The sequence below is a fragment of the Ciconia boyciana genome, chromosome 4, assembly GCF_034638445.1.
Source record: "Ciconia boyciana chromosome 4, ASM3463844v1, whole genome shotgun sequence".
NCBI lineage: Eukaryota > Metazoa > Chordata > Aves > Ciconiiformes > Ciconiidae > Ciconia > Ciconia boyciana.
In genome coordinates, this window is record NC_132937.1 from 14,609,290 (window position 1) to 14,630,853 (window position 21,564).

The 21,564-nt window shown below is 39.8% G+C and overlaps 1 protein-coding gene across 5 annotated transcripts in view; it reads left to right on the forward strand.

The window, feature by feature from the left end:
- DYM (dymeclin) overlaps positions 1–21,564 on the forward strand; it is a 279,208-nt gene that overhangs the window by 95,164 nt on the left and 162,480 nt on the right. For all 5 annotated transcript variants that reach the window (XM_072858890.1, XM_072858886.1, XM_072858891.1 and 2 more), the window contains 2 exons: positions 6,381–6,563; positions 10,754–10,932. In XM_072858890.1, coding sequence (XP_072714991.1) covers positions 6,381–6,563; positions 10,754–10,932 — 362 coding nt within the window. The remainder of the gene's footprint in view (positions 1–6,380; positions 6,564–10,753; positions 10,933–21,564) is intronic.

A 21,564-nucleotide genomic window follows, 5' to 3' on the forward strand; every position in this document is an offset into this window, starting at 1 on the left:
CCTACCTAAAAAATCTACAGTATAATCAGATCCACTTTTTCAGTCAGATTGTGGTTTGTATATATATACATCAGTGTGTTTATGCTCCTTATGAGTTTAATGTTGCTTGAGGATGGAATACTTAACATGCAAGTTCATTAACCACATAAAAATTATTCCATATTTCCTATATTTCAGCTTTGCTAGTTTCTTGCTGTAATGCATCTTCCAAAAACTTGCAATGGGACTTTCCTAAAATTAATGTAGCTGCTGATTTTATAGTCTTTTAAGCAAGTATACTTGGTGCTCCTCACAATTAGCAGTTTTAATTTGCTTAAATAAAGACTTGAGATGTTAAGGACATGCTTATAAAGTATAAAATGACTTTGACTTGAGATATTATGTGAACTGCATCTTGATAAAGCAGTTGCTTCACTGATCCAGCCTCTCCCATTTATGATTCCATGGACCACTTTTTCCTCTCCTCTTCATTATCACATAATATCCCCGTGGCAACTTGAGAAATTGCTTACATGGAAAAGTAATTATAGGAAAGTATTTATGTATTTTTAGCTTTCTTCTAACACAATGTAGCAGCTGGAAACAAGGACAAGAGCCAGCACAACATGAACTGCCAGCTCTCCATGGGCCACCAGAAAGTGTTCATCAGACCACAATGTGAGAACCATTGAATTGACTTAAGAAATGTGACACACATAATAAGCATTAAATAAAAAAAAACAAAAACAAACCCACCGAAACAACCCTCAAGTTCCCAAAGCTGCTGCTTGAATGTAATAAGAATGAAATAGTAATTGTAATGTTTTTGAATAATATGTTATTCACTGGTTTTGGTGGAGGAGGTACATGATGGTATCCATTAGATGCAATGAAAATCCCTTTTGCTTTAGTTCTTCATAATCTATATTTACTGCTGCCTTAGATGTTGTTGCATCATTGAACAATCTTCTGGATGCTGAAAGTTTCATAAATAGGAAAGGGTGTGGAGCTAGGACTTGATTTGAACAGATTACTGAAACATAAGTTAGATCTGTTTGGTTTTTTTGTGATTGGGTTTTCTTTCTGATATTTAACACTTTTTTACCAACTTCTAGTCTCATCTACTTGTGTTCTTTCCATTTTTGCAACAAGGGAGCAGGATTGTCATTTTGGAAATGTTAAAATGACAGGAAGAGATCAGTAAGATCTTTTGAAGATCTTCATGTCTACTAAAACTCTTACTTCTTCCTTTTCAGTCTCAAAAGCAGCCCGGGGCTGCACCTCAATCCGGTGCACTCTTCAAAATAGTTACCAAAAGCAATAAAACTCATTGGCAGGATGCTAATTGATGTATGAGAGGACTTGGGTTGTGTGTATGGGGGAATGAGGAAAGGATCTGCTCTGTTACCAAGCTCCAGTGATGAGAGAAATGAGCACACTCAAAAAGGCTATGCCAGCATTAATTGAAATTTAATGCCTATGTTTAAACTTAGTGAAGGATAGGCTGTTCAAAGGAAAACTTGATGAAGTTCAATTATTAATATGATTGCATTTTGCAACTGCTGTTAAGTGAAAATTAAAAAAAATTTTCCTTTTCCCAGAAAAATACTTTGAAATAAGTAACACCAATTTTCTCTGCATTAAATTAATTTAATGCTCTTTCCAGGGAGAGAGCTCAGAGGGTTTGTCTTCTAAGCCTTTATGCTGAAGGTTGGAAAGTGAATAAAATGTGTTTTGTGGAAGAATTACAATGAGTTGCATAAATATCCCAAGAAAGGTCACAAATTAATTATAGTTCAGTTTGTTGATATACTAACTTGAAATAACGGTATGCAGTGCTAGAAGTTCAGTTGGCTATACATTTCAGTGCTTTATAATGAGTAAATTTTTAAAGCATCCTCTGTGCTCTTACCTGTCTTTTGGTTTTAAAACGTCTTTAAAATCAAGCTCTTAAAGTTTTGCTGAGTCACATGAAAGTAAATAAGTGCATTTAAATAAATGCGTTTAAACCGTTCACCAAGTAGGTACAAACATGAACCTTATTTGTATCTTCTTGTTGTTGTGTAACAGAGCAGAGCGTTAAGCTAAGATTTCTGCAGAGTTGTGTTTACGTTAAATAACGGTCTGGTGAAAGAAAGTTCTTTTTTGAGGAATGTGTCATAACTTCATTTTGTCATTAAGTGTTGTTCCACAGACTGTCAAACTAGATTAAAATCCTGGGTTTGTTTTCATGGCTATGAACAGTGTTTCTAGCCATCTTACAGAAGACCTCAGATTCTCTACTGCAAAAAACCATACCTTGCTCCTAAGCGAGACCTGCTTTCCTTGCTGTGCCTTACATAGAATTGTATGAATAGGGAAGAAAGAAGCTGTACTGGGTAGTTTTGTGGAAGAGAAGGAAAAAATGGATCTGCTCATTCTGTTTTAAAGGTAAAAGTAGTCTGTTCCTTCTCAAAGTATCTGTGTATTTGCCAGAAATAATTGGCAAAATGTTAATATTTCTCTAATTGACAAAAATTCTAGTAATGTGGTTCCATATGGAATTGAGTCAATAAATCAAGTTATATTAAAGAATTGCAATTAAAAATCGATTACAAGTATTTTGCAGAAAACAGTAAATTCTATAGATGGAATAAGCGGTCCAAATATATAAACACTGAAGAGACTGTTTTAGGGTTAAGGATTATTAACTTCACCACTTATAATTAGCAGTAGAAAGGTAGTATTTGGCAATGTAGAGCTTTTTCAGAGTTTATAGAACTTCAGAAGCACTTTGGGTCATGATGCTATTGCAGGCAATCCGCCTCCTTCATCCTTTTCACAGTTCAGTGGTTTAGTTTTGAGAATTTAAGCTCATCTTTGCCACTGCCCAGAGGTATAGAAAGCTTTAAGAAAACTTCTCTAATTTGTATTTCCCTTGCGATATGTACTCAAATGACAAGAGAATAGGAGTAAGTGAAATTTAAAGTGAAATTTAAATGTGAAAGAAATCCAAGCGCTATATGTTAAAGTGTCTAGGCAAATTTTATTCCATACTTTTAATGATGCCAGGCAGCAGTGGTATGATTACAGCTACCTATGGCTATGCTATTGGCTTAAACAGGAATTTTAAACATGAGATTTTCTTCCTTTTATTCTCTTTCTCCGTGATGTTCCAGTGAAGCAGAATCAGAAGTGTGATTCTGGGTGCTTCTTTTTGTATCAGTGTATATTCTTTGTATATTTAGTTTTCTGTTAACTGTAACTTTACATCTGAAAAGCAGATGGTGAGGAGAGCTTCTAAGGGGTTGCAGCATTACTTTAGTTTTGTTTCTCTTGCTAAAAAACTTAAATATACCTTAATAATTTTGAAATGTACATAAATGTAAAACCAGATGTAGCAATGTGTTATTTCAAATATTGTGAACATATAGAATACAGCTAGAAACACTGACTACTTATCTCTGTCCTCCTAAGCTCTTTATCTTTTTAGCACTTTAATCTGCTGTTAATGATCAGAAACAATATTTTCCTTAGAAATGTCTTCCTTAGAAATGTCTCTTAACTTGAGTACGTTGAGAGCACCAACCAATACGTAGCACCTAATTTGACATTGCATTTTGGAACTGAAAGGAATCTTATGAACCCATTAGCATGGGATTGTTTTTCTGGAGGATTACACTTGCCAACAAGAGACACAACTTCAGGAGGTTACTTGGGTCATATATCAATGTGCAGATTTCTCTTGGACATAATTACCTCATTCTCCCTGGTGGAAGATTCAACTTACCAGTATTTTGGCCATATCCCTCTTTTCCTAACTATTGAGGAAAGGTGTAGTAATGGCAGATGCCAGCCACAGAAGGGTGGGGTGGTAGAAAATTAAAAATGCTGGCTTAGCTGAGAACTACACTAAACTTCTACTTTAAGAAAGGAAATGTGCTGAATTTGAATTCATTTAACAAATGATGGTAACAACTATATAATTATTTCAGGTTTTTTTAAGGAATTTCTTTGCATGTTACCTATCTGAAGAGCTCATGTGAGTTTAAAAACTAACTTAATGGTCAGCATTTTTATTCAGCTTCGTTCTGATTTAAGGACAGTGGATCAAAACCATGGTGATAAAGGATTATTAATGTAACATGAATTTTTTTGCTAAGAAAGCTGTACTTATAGTGCTTTTTATTATAAGAACTCCTTCAAGCTGCTTAACACTGAATGGCATTAGTTCCCTTGCCCTTGACATGGCAGTAATTGCCTTGCAGTTGTGTTGATGAAGGGAGTGTTGGTTTATTACAGAATCTGACTATATAATTACATTTGAAGAAAAATACTCTTTGGCTGGTTTGAAATTTTATAGGGCTAAGACTACTTCAAATTTTTTTAATTGGTTATACTATACTTACGTTTTGCATTCAAATGACTTACATGTTTTTGTCCTGTGCACCTTGAATCTCCCAGACTAGAAGATTGAAAACTAAACTTTCTTAATTTTTCTGTCTTCTTTAAGAAAGTGTGTTATAATTAATTTTTAATTTAGGCATTAATAAAAAAGGGAAATAAGAATTTTGGGGTCTTTTTAAAGTTGAGATATTTTCTTACTGTTATGCTGTATAATTCAAGACTTTGACCTATTAAATGAATAATTTGATGAAATGCTCAGTCTTTACCATAAAATTTCAAGATACACTCAAAAAAAAATTAAGTGCTAAGCAGGCATTTGGGGATGAATATAATCCAATGTGATTGGGAAGGGATGCTTCTTATCACTGGGAATGTATCAGGAGCCCAGATGTGATAAAGGTAGAGGCCCAGTGACACTGAAGTTGTCGTGTGTCACCATAGCCTGAGGGGGGGCAAATTTATCTTTTCCCCAGTAAGGCTGAGTCTGCAGCATCTCTGCTTCAGCTTTGGTGCTTTTCTTCTTTTTTTTTTTCCCCAGTGTAAATCAGTCTCATGAGTGCTGGCAAGGAAATAAGGATTTATGAACTTGCTGGAGATGGCAAGGGGAGTCCTCTAATCCTCCCCTGCTGCTCCTTTTCCCTTCCAGTCTCCTGTTAATTGGTATTTGGGCTCGTAGCTGGTCAGTTTGATTCACCAGCACTGCTGTAATTAGGAACAGGAATTTCAAATGCAGGAGTTTAGTATTGGAGTTAATTTTTTTAATGCTCTAAAGATTAAGTATGAAAATGACTCTGCATTTCAGGCTCAAAGTTTGAACAGTATGATAATGAGAGTTTTAACAAGCAGCCTTCAGGTGCCTTATACTGGCTTTATACTTCATGCCTTAATGCTGGAGCTGTATATGCACTGTATATATACACCTAGATAAAGGGGAGGGTATGCTAAACATGCATTCTTATTGTAGTTCATGAGCAAAGAACTGAGAGTTGGTGTGGAATGGTGAGCTATTTACATTTTTGTACCTGGTAAATTTTTGTGGGTCTAAAATGAATGAAGTTTTGGTGCTTGTTACACGTGTATTTTTGAGGCAGTTGTGAGACAACAAAAACTTGCTTACACAAGAGGAATCAACCAGTCTGGTGTTTTTTTTTAATGGTATCAATAGTGATTTGTCACTTCAAACTTTTATTTCTTTTTAACTAGATTTTTAACTTCAAATTATTGTAAACAGTTTGTACTTCCATACCTTTACATCTTATATGCAATCTCTTAAAAAGGAATTTCAGAGCAGTGTAAGTACCTCCAACTGGAGTGCTTTTTCAAGTTGTTTCATCTTCTGTAGGAATGCAAAAATATGAGGATGAGTTTAATAATACCTTAAAATTTAAATTTAAATTTCTGTTGATCCTGTCTTTTTTTCCAATAAGTTTATTATTTGCTGTTATGTTGTCTACCCACAATAATGAGCAATGATGATGATCTCCACAGGACTCTCAATCTGGAGGTTCTAGTTTAAGCAGTATTAGTTTTTGTTACTGTGTTTGGCCTAAAATATGCTGAGCTTATTAAAAATAGAATGCATGAGAAAAATGCTGCATGATGGACCAAGTTGGTTTTATTAAAAAGGCAACATACAAGCTCCTTTTCCTCTCAATATGTTAGCATTATCAGGATTGCTACATGAATCATTCAGCTGGTATCTGCTCTGTGTTTAAGGTTCTCCCCTTCAAATATATGCTTTTGTTTCACCTCTTCTAATTTCCTTTTCATATATTCCTATGACTTAATTTTATTGAATTTCCAGTAATCTTTCAATTACCAGCTCTCCGTGCCCACGGCTGTGTCTCTCCTGAAATTTTCATTTTGAGAAATCAAGTAGCCAGACCTGTCATCTCATTGTCCAGGGGTGAATTGTTTTTCCCTCTTCTCTCTACCTGTGTGTCAGATGCCATCTTTTCTTCTAAAGGAGCTTTGTTCATTAAAATGTGAACATATTTTTTGCCTTTTCTCTCTAGCTGGCCTGTGGACAGTATTCACGCTAGGTGGGGTGGGGAGTAAACCAACGCCACAGCTGGAGCAGTGCTCCCCTCTAGCTAACCAGAGTCTACTGCTTCTGCTGGTCTTGGCTAATCTGACTGATGCTCCAGATACGCTGAATCCCTACAGGCAAGCTATTATGTACTTCAAGAACACACAAGGTTTGTATCTGTTCTTACTTCTAGGCATGAACTGATGAAAATTAAGTGTTAAGTTGCTGTGACTACTTAGAGGTTCTCTTTCCAAAATTGGTTTTCCCTCCAGCCAGCCTGTGAAAGAGCAGTAATAGTATATTTTCTTCTGGGAATTTTGAGATGGAGTTCCTCAGCTGCTGGAACTTACTTGAAGGGGCAGGGGGAGAAGGATACTCTTTCCTTCAGACTTGAGAAATTATAGAAAGCTTCATCATTTCATAAAATATAAATAAAAGTGACCTATAAGTAGGTCGGTTATCCAAGAGTCTGCAGGAGTCCCCTGAAACTTTATAGCACTTACGGAAATTCTGTTTAGCTGGAGTCATGTTCCTTAGAGCTGAGAGAAGCAATTGAATTGCTAACTGGATTGATTTGCTAACTGTATTCTCATATTGCAAATGTGAGGAGAAACTGGTTAATGTCACTTTCATGAGACTTTTATATACGGAAAGTTTCAGAGCTGTTTCAGTGCTTGCCTGGTTTTTGAGAAGGCTGGTTCCAGTCCGTCTGTCAGGTAACTGCAGGTGTGAAGCTGCACTGACTCAGTACCCTGCTGCAGAGGGTCTTGCTTGGGACACAGTAATGCCCTAACACAGCGTGGACTATCTAGATAGCTCAGCTTGCAGGCAGTGTGCTTCTTTTCATATATACTTTATCCATACACTTAAATCTCCTCAAGTTTTAGCCATGGGGTTTTACCTTTCATTGGCTTTATGCAGGTTGACAGTGTGCACAGAGCTACTCCGCACAGCTCAGGTGCTGCATGATAACCTGTGAAGCCACATCAATACCTCTGAGTTATTCGCTTTATTTGGGGGGAGTTTTATATTCCTTTAACCATTAAGTTTTTAGCAGGTTGAGTTCTAAATCGATTCACCTTTACCCAGGAAATTTTTTGGGGTTATGAGGATGGAGGTTTGTTCTTATAAGAAGAATTCTTAGTCCTACTGTCCCCCTTTGATTTATTGGAGACTGTTTACAGGTATTTGAGATCAAATTCTTGATACAGTTTTGGGGGTGTGTTTTCTGTTTTTTAAACTGAAAAATTCTATGAATATTTTATTTTGGTTGACTTTGTTTGATGTCATCAGTAACTAGTAATGTATTTAATAGAAAACTGTTATACGTGTATCATTACAAAAGTTTAAAAGAACTTTTTCTATGTCTAAAGTAGCATGAAAAGCTGTATTTTCTCTAGATGTGTATGTTTATAGAATGACTTATTGTTTCCCATAAACTTGTTTCCACTAACAATACTCATATAACTGAGCTTAAATTTGATTCCTGTGAATGTTGTAAGGGGCTGGTAAGAGGAGAATGATATGAAAAAGAAAGGCTGGTTACTGTCATAATGATCTATAGTATGTGACTATAAAATGAAAACTGGCTTTTTTGTTGAAGTAAGTTATGTAATTTAATTGGGTCAAAACTAATAAAATTCAGGATAGTTTTCTTCATTTTACATGGTCTAGAGTAGTTTAATTTTTCTGTTGGTCAGTTTAATGTTCTGTAGAATAATACAGGATATGCAGCTGTTGCTGATAAGTTTCTTTAATACAGTTTAGATTTTTTTTTACAGTTTTTTAAATACCCTTTAATAAAACCGATAGTGAAGTGCTATAAATATAAGTGGCACAGTTTAAACACGCACAGAAGTGAAGCTTGAAAGTCAATGGCCACTCCTCAGCTAAGGAACTGCGGCATCAGGTCGCTGCTTAATAGAGCATGTTGAATTGATCTGATTTTGCTGTCTACATCCAAATGTTCCCTGGCAAAGAGAAACACTTGCCTGAAGCGTGATGTTTTTAAACCAATCGGTCCATAATCATGACCAGTGATTGAAGGGGGCGTGGGGACAGAAACGGTAGTTCAGAAAAGCCGGGCTTTGTTCTCTCCTCTGCCTGTTGGTACATCGTTTTGGGGAGAGGCAGGGTTTCTATCGCCGATGGGCTGCATCTCACCTCTGTGTGTGCAGCAGTGCCTCCCGACTCCTGCAGGAAGGAGAAGCATTTGCTCCAGTGCCTCCTGTTGAGTTCAGCTGAATGGCTGGAGCTGTCGTCCCTTGCCCAGGCCAAGAGAAGCAGCGGCTCCCTGGCACGCCGTCTCCGCCGGGCCCCCAGAAACCCGGTGGGAGCCAAGCCTCCTGTGGGGCTCCTGCAGGTCTTCCAGGCACTTTTTCCTTCCAAAGAGGGTGGAGATGATATTCAAAATAAGTGAGAACTACCACATTCTTCCATACTGAAAGCTATTTAGAAACTTTGCTAAGAATATGGTCTAAAAAGAAAGGGGAAAGTGAGACACCCACAAAGCAAGACAGCCACATCTCGGTGGGTGTAGGGAGTGTTTGTGTGATCAGTCCCTACCAGTATAGAGATTTCTCCAGAAGAGTGGAAAAGTTTGGTAGGAAACCATGGGAGTACTCATTTAAGAGCCGAATCTGTGTTGGCTCATGGTTGCTGCCCACGGGCACACGTGTGGTGACACTGTTCTCACCGTTTTCTGTGGTGATGCAGTCTATAATATCTGAGAAATCTTTGGGGATTTGAGGAAAAAGGAAGATTTGGATGCAGTGCAATAGTTGCTGCCTAGCATGCTGGCTATCATAATACCACTTGCTTGTAAAATGACTTGTAAAAAAACATGATTTGAAATTGGCATTGTTTTGTTTTTTTTTTTTCCTTCTGAGTCTTTTCTTCCTCTCCTTAAAAATCCCTTCTGTCCACAAATCACTGGAGGAGTAGTAGTGCAGGAGTAGTAGTATTGTCATGCTGTTTTATACAGCAGAGTTTTCCTAAGTTAATGTGTTTAAAAACGATAAACAATTCAGAAATCTGTAGTCTGTTATTGTGGGAACAAAGGAATTTTAGTTAAATTCTTCAACTTTGGACATCTTGTTTATAGTAATATGGAAATTTTAAAGTCCAGACCTTTAGTATACTTGAGTATCCAAACTGCTATTGTTCCCAGAATATCCTCTTGCCATTAAATTGCTGTAATTTTTCCATATGCATAGCTTGTTTGTGTGCTCAGAAAAGATAGCCTTTGTATTTGGTTGCCAGGATGCTGAAATAAATCAGCTCAAAAAGGCAGACTTGTCCTACTTCATGTATCATCACAGAAGATGCATGCTTTGAATGGATGTTTTTGAACAGAGCTGGACAGGAAAATACTTTATACAAATTTCTGTGAAGCTTTTTGACAGTTGAGAAATGTACCTGTTCTGCACTGGAACAAAACCTTGCACTCCCAAAGGTTTTTTGTAAAGAAACCAAAGGCAAAATCTCTGACTTGGGGAGATCTGGAGGCTGAGTAAGGACATGAATCTGGCTTTCTGACGTGAGTATGAGTGCATTGACTGTCACACTTGCTTTTTCCATTTCCACTGGAAATTCCTAGGTGTTAGAGATCTGTGCTGATGGACGTTTTTGTTGAAACTGGTAAAGCTTCTTGTGAAAAGGTTCTGTGAACAGAAATCTTTTATTCTCACTTCCAGCTCTGGCACAGATTATATTGTGAACACGAACAAACTGCTGTTACTTGGAGGGATGTTAGACTATATGACGTGGTGTTTTAAATCACTTTAATTAACCCACTAAACTCCCCACCACACACACATCTTTAAAGTCCTGACAACACCTATGTTTCACTGGAAATATACTGATAGTCTTGACCTATGTGCATCTGCCCTTCATGCCAACAAATGGATAGGAGATACTCCACCTTGATGCCAGTGAACTAAACCTGGAAGTGTGGGGTGCAGGGTTTGGAAACACATGAATTGTCAGTACATTGGTTCCAGAGAAGACACTGTAGCTGCCCTCCTTGCAGCAGCTCCTGGGATTGGCCTTCCTTTCTAAGAGTGGAAGCCATTTGGACAAACAGAATAGCTTTATGAGAAAAGATGAGTGTCTTGTGCAGATGCAGGGGTCTTACTGGAGCTCATGTGGGAGGACAACCTCAGCTTTTTGGCACAACTGAAGCTTCATGAGACCCTATTAAGGTTTATGACCATTGGTGATAAGTCATGGATGATTTTTGTTTCCTCCTTACTGTGGTATCTGTATAAAATGTTTCACTGAGAGATTTTATGAAGTTAACAAATAGCTGGATGGTAATTGTATTTGTTAAAGATTGCTCTTTTTATTTCTTTATTTCAGATAGCACTGCTTTTTCATCATCAAATCCACACGCTTTCCAGATAAATTTTAACAGTTTATACACAGCTTTGTGTGAGCAGCAGAAATCTGATCAAGCGACTCTTCTTTTATACATGCTTCTGCATCAAAACAGCAACGTACGGACATATGTGTTGGCACGAACGGACACAGAAAATCTTGTAAGTATTGCTGTGCTTGCCTTATACTCATCACGAGAGGTTGGTCCTGGAAGCTTGGGTGTCACCAGCTGCCAGTGTCCCCTGTTCTGTGGTGGGAGCAGTAGGTTCTGGCTCACTTACTTTTATTTTGTAATCTCAGGAGTACGAAGCTGAACATGTCACTGCAGTAAAAGATAGTACTGATAAAGCTACCAGGCTGTCTTTGATTCCCTCTTTCTCAGTGCCACTGTCTGATCCAAGTCAAACATGCTGAGCTCTGGGCATGGTATAAAGAAACTGGTAGCAGATATAATTCTATTCATTATTATATTTTTCTTTTTTAGATATTCAGGCCAAAAAGTTACACAAGCTTACGGTGTGTGTATAGGGATAATACTTAACAAAATGAGCTGTAACTTGACTAATGCCAAATGTCTTAGAGGGTTGACCTGAGGCTGAAACTCCTCAAGGAGCAGTTGACAGATTTTATAGAAATGTAACTGTAGTGACTTTTTAGCTGCTTTAAATAGGATTGTGGTTAATAGCAAATATAACAGACACCTGGTACAGTTTTTGTAGGTTATAAATCAGCTTATGCTCCCCACTACGTTTAGTAATGTCACAAACCACTTGAACAAATCTTACTTATTAAAAAGCATTCCTTTAATGTTAAAGGAGAAGCCGCTGCCCGAGTGTTCACACACCATTCAGGGAGTCGCACACACACCACCCAAGACTTTAACTGCTAGGACCTGAGTCCCTTCGCAGCGGGCAGCTCCACTGAGCTGACGGGTGCCCCTTTTCGACTCCTCGCTCACACACACACTCACTCTTGGGCACTTCCTCTCCCCTCTGGTTCAACCCTAGGTTTCCCGAAGCAGAGTCTCCAATATGATGTACGCCAGACGAATTTATTGGTACAGCGGTGAAAACAGCTCGAGCTGGGTGCCTCTGGAGAGGGACCCAGAACAAAGAAATCCCTGGGTAATTATACCCTTACAATCTAAATTCCCCTCCCCTCAGGAGACAGTTTGGACCAATAGTAGTATTTGGGTCTGGGGTCTTCCCATTCTTCATTGGGCCCTTTCATTGTCTCTAGGCGGGCCGATTCTTCTCTTATCTCTAAGATTGCAGCTTCTGCTAAGGTTGAAGCCTCCTTATCTTTCTGGTTTGCACTGGTTTCGGGGGCCTTCCTTCATGTGGCCAAGTAAAAGTTCAGTGCATGGTTGGTGGATCTAGGTGAAAGTTCTTGTGGCCTAAGGCTTCAGCAAGCCTTCATACTAGTGCTAAAGTGACTACTACAACAGTCCTCCCTTTGTTTTTTTTTATCAAGCATTCCTGCTTGATAAAAAAAATATGTCAAAGGTCAGACAAAGGCCGCGAATTCTTTCAAGACGAACAATTAACCACCATGTTTGTATATATAATATGATTACAAGTAACACAATAAGGCTAAGCATAATGCTATTATCATGGGATGTAACATGTGGTTGGAGGGACAGTTGTCAATACTGGCATAGTAGTTTCACAAGTTACATTGACAAATACCATATTAACATTTATAACATACTGGGTCAATCGTTCATCTCCATCCAACAGGCTGGTCTTAGCTAGGATATAAGTCCCTGGTATGGCCAAATGTCTCCCAAAGAGAATTTCTGCTGGTGTTAGCCCTATGGGTCGTTGTAGGGCATTTTGCACATCCCATAGGGCTAAGTGCAATGCGTCCGGCCACTTCAAACCTGTGTTTGTAGATATTTTTGCTATCTTTTCCTTTAAGGTTCTGTTCCATCTTTCTACCTGTCCTGAGGATTGTGCGTGATAGGGAGTGTGCAAGTTCCTCTCTATACCTAGCGACTTATATAGTTGACCGATTGTATTTGCTGTAAAATGGGCACCCCTGTCTGATTCAATTGATTTGGGAGCTCCATATCTGGGTATAAATTCCTTCAATAATGCTTTCATTACTCCTCCTGTGTCTGTTTTTCTTGTGGGGAATGCTTCTACCCAACCTGACAATTGATCTACTATAACTAAGAAATGTTTGTATCCACTGGCAGATGGCATATCTGCGTAATCTATTTGAAATCATTGAAAAGGGAAACAGGCCCATGGTCATCCCCCTAACTCTGAGCTCGACTTGATACTTGAAAACTTTTGGCAGGTTGGGCAGCTGCTGGTGATCCTCTTTGCAGCGGCATAAATTCCTGGTGCTGTCCATATTTTTTTGTACCTGGTTAGCCACTGCCTCTGCTCCTCCATGAGCTTTGTCATGAAACCACCTAGCCACGGTAATTAATTACTTCTTTGGCAAAATTGGTTTTCCTCCAATTGTCCATATTCCGCTGTCATTTTGTTCTGCTTCCCACTTTTCCCATTGTTTCTTTTCCTCTGCTGTAGAGTCCTTTTCATACACGGCTTTGGGGTCTCTTTAATTTGGCCATTTGTTCTGATTGTCCATTGAGATTGCAACCATACACTCCTTCAGAGGTTGCTGAGCTGCAGCTTTCACAGCTGCATCAGCTAAAGCATTTCCTTCACTAATTTCTGTAGTATCTTTGGTATGGGCTGGGCAATGTATCACAGCAATTTCTCTGGGTAGTTGGACCGATTCCAACAAATTACATATTTCCTCTCCATTGGATACCCTTTTTCCTGATGATGTGAAAAATCCTCGTTCTTTCCATAACATTCCTGTTGCATGACGTACCCCGAAGGCATACCGAGAGTCTGTGTAAGTATTGACTCGTTTTCCCTTTCCTAGATGAGCTGCGTGTGTCAACACTACCAGTTCTGCTCCTTGTGCGCTCAGCCTTGCTGGGAATGGTTCAGCTTCCATCACTTGTCCTTGGCTGATCATGGCGTATCCAGTCTGTTGTTGTCCGTGCAAGTAGTAGGATGAGCCGTCTACAAATAGAGCTAAATCTGGGTTCTATGTGCCCGTTGCAGTGACAGTGCTTGGGTCACATATTGCTTCAATAGTATCTCTACTTCATGTGGTACATAAACGGTCACTGGATGTCCTAAGATAAGTGGGCAACTCTTCTCCAATATAGCCACTGCTGCCGCTACCGATTTATTACAAGCTGGTGCCCCTGCCGCCACTGGATCAAGCTGAATTGAGTAATAGGCATCTGGCCTGTGAAGTGGACCCGGTTTCTGCATTATAACTCCACTGGCTATCCCTTTTCGCTTATGTACATGAAAATTAAAGGGTTTTGTGTAGTCTGGGAGTCCAAGAGCAGGAGCTGATGCCAAAGCTCCTTTTATCGTTTTAAAAGCTTGCTCCCTTTCCGGACCCCATGCAGTAGGTTCCATGTCCTCATTTCTTGTTGCTTCTGTCAGTGATCTTGTTAATTCTCCTAACCCAGAAATCCGTGGTCGACAAAATCCCACAGCTCCAAGGAACCCTCACAACTGTTTCTTTGTGACCGGACGCGGAAGCTTTATCATAGCTTCTATTCTTTATGGGTCTATTACCCACTGCCCTTCCCTTAGGATAAACCCTAAATATTTAACTTCCTTCTGACACAGCTGAAGTTTGGACAGGGATGCACGATGACCTGCTTTTATACAGGCATCCTCATCTTTACTCGCTATTAGCAAATCATCTACATTTTTTTACAAGGGCTGATTTGCCCGGTAATTTTATATGTCTCAAATAATTTCTCAGTATTCATGAAAAAATTGTAGGAGACCCTGCAAACCCTTGTGGGAAACGCATCCAGGTTAATTGTTGTCCTTTCCACATTGTCAAACAAAATTTGGCTGTCCTCATCCAAAGGGATGCTAAAGAAGGCAGCCCTTAGATCAGTCACAGTAAAATATCTTGCCCAATGTGGTATTTGTAAAAGTATGGTAGAGGGATCGGGCACTACTGGATGTGGAGTCACTACGTGTTGATTAACTACCCATAGATCTTGCACAAAACGATATTCCGGGTCCCCATCTCCATCTAATCTATTCTTTTTTACAGGGAGTATAGGAGTGTAATACGGAGACACACACACCTTCAAAATTCCTTGGGCTAAATAGCCGTCTATTTGCTTTTGAATGCTCTTCTCAGCTTCCTGGGGACTCGGGTACTGTTTCACAGCCGGAGGGGGGTGTCTTCCCTTTGTTTTTATGTTTACAGGTTGAGCTGAAACTAGTAATCCCACATCTGTGCTAGTTTTACTCCACAACTTTGTTGGTACGGATTTCAATACTTCCAGTATTTTTAGCTCATTATTTGGGCTTCCAGTGACTATAGTCATTCCTATGATTATTAAAACTATTCCTTTGGGCGACAAGTGTAATTCGACGTCTAAAGCCTGCAAGAGATCTGTCCCTAACAGGCACACTGGGGAGTCCTCTACCAATACAAATTGTCCCCATATACTCTTGTTTCCTATGGTTACTAATAGGGGTTTGCTCAAATTCTGCTTTCTCTATCCTGTGACTCCATGTATTAAAATTCTGTCTGTGGTCCAAGACCCTCTCAGGGTAAAATTCAAAAGGGATAATGTGGCTCCTGTTTCTACCAAGAATTCAACTTCATGACCGTCAACTTTACCTATAATTTATCCCTGCTGATCCAATTGGGTTACCCACACATTAAAAACTCCCAGTCCTTCTGCTTCCCCTTCAAGATCCGCAGAGTTTCTTCCCTCCAGTCATTGCGATTGTGAGTCTTCCTGGGCCAATTCTTCCTAGTGATAATTTCCTTTTTTTGCCCTCTCCCACGGCCGAAGTGAGCATTCCCACTGGATATGCCCTAGATTCCCACAATAATAACACTCCCTTCCAACATTCCTTCCTGATCTCCTTTCTTTTCTCCCAAATCTTAGTTCAGACCTAGTATCCAGTCTCCTTCCCCCGCTCGCCCACCCCTGTCTCTCACTTGTAAATGCCTTGCTAAAGCTGAGGCAAATAAATTTGCCTCCTGCTCTTTTACTTTCTTCCTTTCTTTAACCTGCTCAGCTTTTCGCCTTTCCTCATGCCCATCATATACAAACACAGTGATACTCAAAATATTTTGCAAATTCTCCCCCTGACACCTGGGCATGTGTTCCTTAAAGTAATTCCATATATCATGGGCTGCCTGATCCACAAGGATGCTAATTGCGAGCACGTCGTTAAAATTCTGTGGCATCATTCCTTTGTATTTTAACAAAGCTTGTTGGAGTCATCCCCAGAAATCACTAGGATGCTCCTCAGGTCTCTTGCCTGCATTCTTGTACTTTAGTCCAGTCCACTCCTAGTTCCCCACATGCTCTAATGGCTTCTACGAAATTCCAGAGCCCTGTCTGACAAACGGCTTGATCCCCTGCATGATTATAGTCCCAGTTTGGATCATTTGCTGGCCAGGGGTTTCTGTTTCCTCCCTCCTGTTAGCCAATTCAGCATCCTTATTAATTATTTTCTCTCTTTCATCAGGGCGAAAGAGTTCCCGCTACTGTATTTGAGTGTCACTCCAATTCAGATTATGCTCTGTACATATATTCGAGAATAATTGGGCACACTTCTCGGTGTCTTCCCTTAGGCGGGGCACCTTACTTCCCCACAATGCTAAGTCACCAGGTTTCCAAGGCTGGTGCCTATAAAAGGTTAATACTGGTGCAGTGTCCGCCAGGGCCCCAGGGGGCACAGCAGCAGGATTAGGAACATGAGTCATAGTCATAGGAAAGAGCCAGGGAGCCAGAGGGTTAAGAGGAGGAGAGTCAGAAGAAGACAGATAAGGTGGGGTTGAACTACTCGCAGGAATTTCTTTTTCTGGTAGCTTTTTTTTTTTTACTTTTGTCCTGGGAGTTTTCTTTCCCCAGACCATGCATGCCATACATACCAGTAATCCATTTGGTATGGGTACCTATCCTCCAGTCGATGACTTAAATACATTAATTTGTGTGGATCCATTCTTGTAATAAACGGCCATTCACCTTGATATAATTTGATTGCGCGCTTTTTAGATAATTCTGCTGTACCATAAATTTTCTCCCAATTCTGTAAGACCTTGGCCTAGGGCGTCCCCTTTTCCACGCCGGGTACATTTCCCATTTCTTCTTTTTTTTTTTTTTTCCCTAGTATCAGGGTCTCACTTATGTGCGTTTTACACTGGTCAGGCCACGCACCAACTTTTGCTTCTTGTGTGCTTTACGCTGACCAGGCCACGCACCCTCTCTTCCTTCTTGTGCGGTTTACGCTGACCAGGCCACGCACCACCCCGATCACTAGTCTCAAGTCTGCTCAGGGAATTTTAACACTCGCCTGTCAGAGCCTCCCGTTCCAAAGGTCCCAGGTGAATTCACCCGCTGCCGGCAGTTGGATGTTTGGAGGCGGGAGGATCCGAGGGCGCTGGCCTAGGGTCCCATCTGGGTCACCAAACTGTTAAAGGAGAAGCCGCTGCCCGAGCACTCACACGCCATTCAGGGAGTCACACACACACCACCCGAGACTTCAACTGCTAGGAGCAGAGTCCCTTTGCAGCGGGCAGCTCCACGGAGCTGACGGGTGCCCCTTTTCGACTCCTCGCTCACACACACACTCACTCTCGGGCGCTTCCTCTCCCCTCTGGTTCGACCCTAGGTTTCCTGAAGCAGAGTCTCTGATATGACATACGCCAGATGAATTTATTGGTACAGTGGTGAAAACAGCTCGAGCTGGGTGCCTCTGGAGAGGGACCCAGAACAAAGAAATCCCTGGGTAATTATACCCTTACAATCTAAATTCCCCTCCCCTCAGGAGACAGTTCAGACCAATAGTAGTATTTGGGTCTGGGGTCTGCCCATTCTTCATTGGGCCCTTTCATTGTCTCTAGGCGGGCCGATTCTTCTCTTATCTCTAAGATTGCAGCTTCTGCTAAGGTTGAAGCCTCCTTATCTTTCTGGTTTGCACTGGTTTCGGGGTCCTTCCTTCATGTGGCCAAGTAAAAGTTTAGTGCACGGTCAGTGGATCTAGGTGAAAGTTCTTGTGGCCTAAGGCTTCAGCAAGCCTTCATACTAGTGCTAAAGTGACTACTACAACATTTAAGATGTCTAGGGGAATTTGTAATGGAGTAGAGAGCCCTTTCCACTTTAATATTTGAAGTCTTGCCAGATAATTAGATCCCTTGCCTGTTTGATGGCAGATGTGGAATGAGTTTGGTCTCGGTCCAAGTTCTAGCAGATATATTGCTAAAATCAGAGTTGATAGATGCCACCGTTGGCAAACTCGGGTGAGATGGTTGATATTCAGTTGAATCAAGACTAACTCCTGCTGCAAATTGTCTAGGTGAGGGCAGAGTCATTTTGCATGAATTCTTTGAACGAATGGTCGTATTTCATTTTCTGGGCTGTTAGTATGTGATATGACAAGGTTCACAGCTGCTAACCATATCGATTTACTTTAGAGAAATAAAGGTTAGGTGTGTGCATTGTTTTACAATTATGATGCCTGATATATTGTAAAATTTCCAGAAAAAGCATGAGGTGTGTGTGTCAAAACAACTCCAGATGCAGGTACTCAGATGCTCTGCAATGTGGGATATTTTCATATATTATCACCTGTCTTTCCTCCCCCTCAAAAAAAAATTTTAAAAAAATCAGAAAATCACAGAAATAATCAGCAACATTAAACATTTTGTGGGAAAAGCTGAGAAAATTGAGAAAAGCATCACTGAAAAGTCAACAGCATGTTTCATTTATTTTTTTTAATACCAAAATTTGAAACTGTCTGCTCTCATTTTATTCCTCATGCATGCTGTTGCTTTTTGTGATCACTACTGACACATTACTGACATCTTTGTCCAATCCCCCTTTTTTTTTTTAACAGGCTGGTAGGTAAGGATGAGCAGTGGCCAACTGAGAAGAGCAGTTTTAATTGCTTAGTAATGCAGGCTGAGCCAGACACAGAAAGTATTGGGGGTGGGAGGGTTACTGGACAAAGAAATCACGATCTCCTAATTACAACCCTGTGGTGAAAAAGGCTAATTCAGTCTTGGGCTTGTAAACAAGACGAAGGGGCAGGAGTAACAGAGCTGGTTATTTCCTTCCCTATATGGCAATTGCAAGAGTGGTGCTAACATGCTGCATACTATTCTGGTGGTGTGCTACCATACTTCATAAAATATTTACAGGCTATTGAAAAATGGAGAGAGAGAAACTTTTTTTCCTTTTCCTTCTTTAAAATTAACAACAAAACTTAGAGGCTTAGAAAAGCTAACTTAGCTCAGTTGGTCAGAACAGAGCTTGAGAAGCATCAGGATGTGTACTTTCCTTCACAAGGGGAAAGCTTTGAGTAGAAAGGACTCTCCGCTTGCAGAGAGGTGTGATAAGAACTAAAGCCTGGAGGTTGAATCCCACAACTTAGACATATGGGAGAAAAACAGTTAAGGTAATTAATTCAGAGGCAAAACAGTGCTCTCTGGATATCTTTGAATGAGAGTGGATGACTTTTTGGAGGAATATGGCATAAGTTAGTGGCCTCTTCATACAGAGGCAGTTGGGTGAAGTGTAAGAGTCTGTGCGATATGAGAGATCAGGTCAGCAGTCAGCTGAGTGCTCATCTTAAACTTTTAGGGGGTTTGCAGGTTGTTCCTGTTTCACTGCACTCAGTGCATCGCATTTGCTGTGTTTTCCCCTATTTTAATACTTCTCGGTTTTGGTGCCCAGGAAGCATCACTAGCCAGATGTTCTGTGACATTTCCTAGGGGTTTTTGAAATGTGTCTTTGCTCTTTTGTAACTTCAGTTTAATTTATAAATTGATGCAGTGTGTTGTTGTTAACTGTTGTAATAGATAATGTCTCAGCTTGCTTCCTCATTTGTGTATGAATCTACCTCTGTCAGTTATACCTTCATCTTCTGTTGTGCTTTATAATGCTTTATCATTAGTAAGGCAGTGCATCTCTTTTGCTCTTGTAACAACAGTTGGCTTGGTAGGATGAATAGGATGTTTGTGTATCTTCCATAAATTACAGCATGTCACTTTTGTATAATTTTACAAAATAATTGGGTTAAATATCTGGTGCTGTTAGGGATGTTCACATCTGGCATTTGGCTATCTTATTTAAAGTACTTACAAGGATTCTCCAGGAATTGGTGGAACTGGTGAAATAGGGGCTAATTAGCAAATTTTTTCATAAGCATAGTGTCGTGGTCTGTGGATGGGAGAATGTTGAGCCTTCTTCTGTTTGTAAGAGCAGTTAACACCCATATTGCAGGTATAAATGCCAGTGAGATATCTGCTTGTAAGAAATAAGCTATTTCTGTTGAATATGTTTGCTTTGGCTGCTGAGCTGTGCAGCACTGCTGTATGCTGTACATTTTGTTACTGCTCAGTGTGTCTGGACTGAAATAATGTATGTGATGATGTATTTATATTAACTGATAGTACAGCAGTATTTTTTCCTGTGGTATAAATTTGGCTTAAGCAGGTTACTCGTGTGGCTATGTGGTCTTGTATTTTGTTGTATACTAAAGACAAGCTATTTTAAAACTCTTTGCTGGGGAAACAGTTTCTGACCTTGGACTGAATATAGCATCTGCAATTTTCAGTGTCTGTTTTTACCTGTCCCTTGTTTTGGGGATTAAAAGTAACTTTTTAATGATGGCTGTGTCTTGCCAGTTAAAAGCTGCTCCTGATGGAGGAGTGTTAGTAGCAGTCTAGTAATCATAGTTTAATGACTGTGAATAAAAGGGCCAGCAATACAAAAAGAAGTGGTTATCATCTTCTCAGTACGTGGCTGGACAATGCCAGTGCATAAGATAGATATAAAAGTTTTAATGTATGTGTGTAACATAAAAGTGTAGAAATGCATTGTGGTTACAATTCTAGATAAATTTTAAAATAATTAAAATTTTAATTTAATCTTACATCCTAACTCTTTTTTATTGAAGTGGCGGCTTGTCAAATAGTTTTTCTTCTGAGAACAGTAATACTTGTCCTAAAGATGTATGTACCTCAACAATCAGTATACAAAGGAAAAAGTGTTCAGAGGAGGAAGGGTTATAGAAACCGTATGAATTGATTCAGTTTTCATGTGGAAATGGCAGGTAGAGAGAGTGAAGTTGCCATTTGCCTCCTTGAGTTTGGTCTGGTATGTAGATGGAGAGAAGTCTGAAAGAGGAGCAGAAAGGAAAACGTGGCCAGGGGAGTGGGAATGGGAAGGGATTTCAAAAGCTTTCAAGGTGTGTTTGGGGCAGGAAGACTGAATGCACTGATCTGGAGATCCAAATCCCTCTTCAGAGTGATAGTGATTGCAGTAGCTAGTATGAAATTTTAGTAAGAGTACTTTTGTGTATTGGCTCATATGGAAATGTCTGTAATGTCTCAATGTCAGAATCAAGGTACCCTTTTTTAATGTAGTTTGTAGCAGCACACTTTTAGGACTTGGAGCACTTAAGGAACATGAATGCACTTTTTCAACTACAGTTTGACCTAATATTAATGTGCATAGACAGAGGCCGTTCTGAAGGAATACACGGGTATTTGGGAGCTGTCTTAAAAACTCAGAAGTTGTTCCACTGGTTACCTTCAGAAAGGCTTTTGTTGTTCTCCCTGCAAATTCAAGTTGTAAATGCAGTTCTTTTGGTAGTTTTATATTGCTACCTGCTATAAGCAGCTTATAATGCTTGGACTTGGAAATTACTTTCAGCATATGCAATGCAAAGTTACATATGATATAAATATTTGAGATG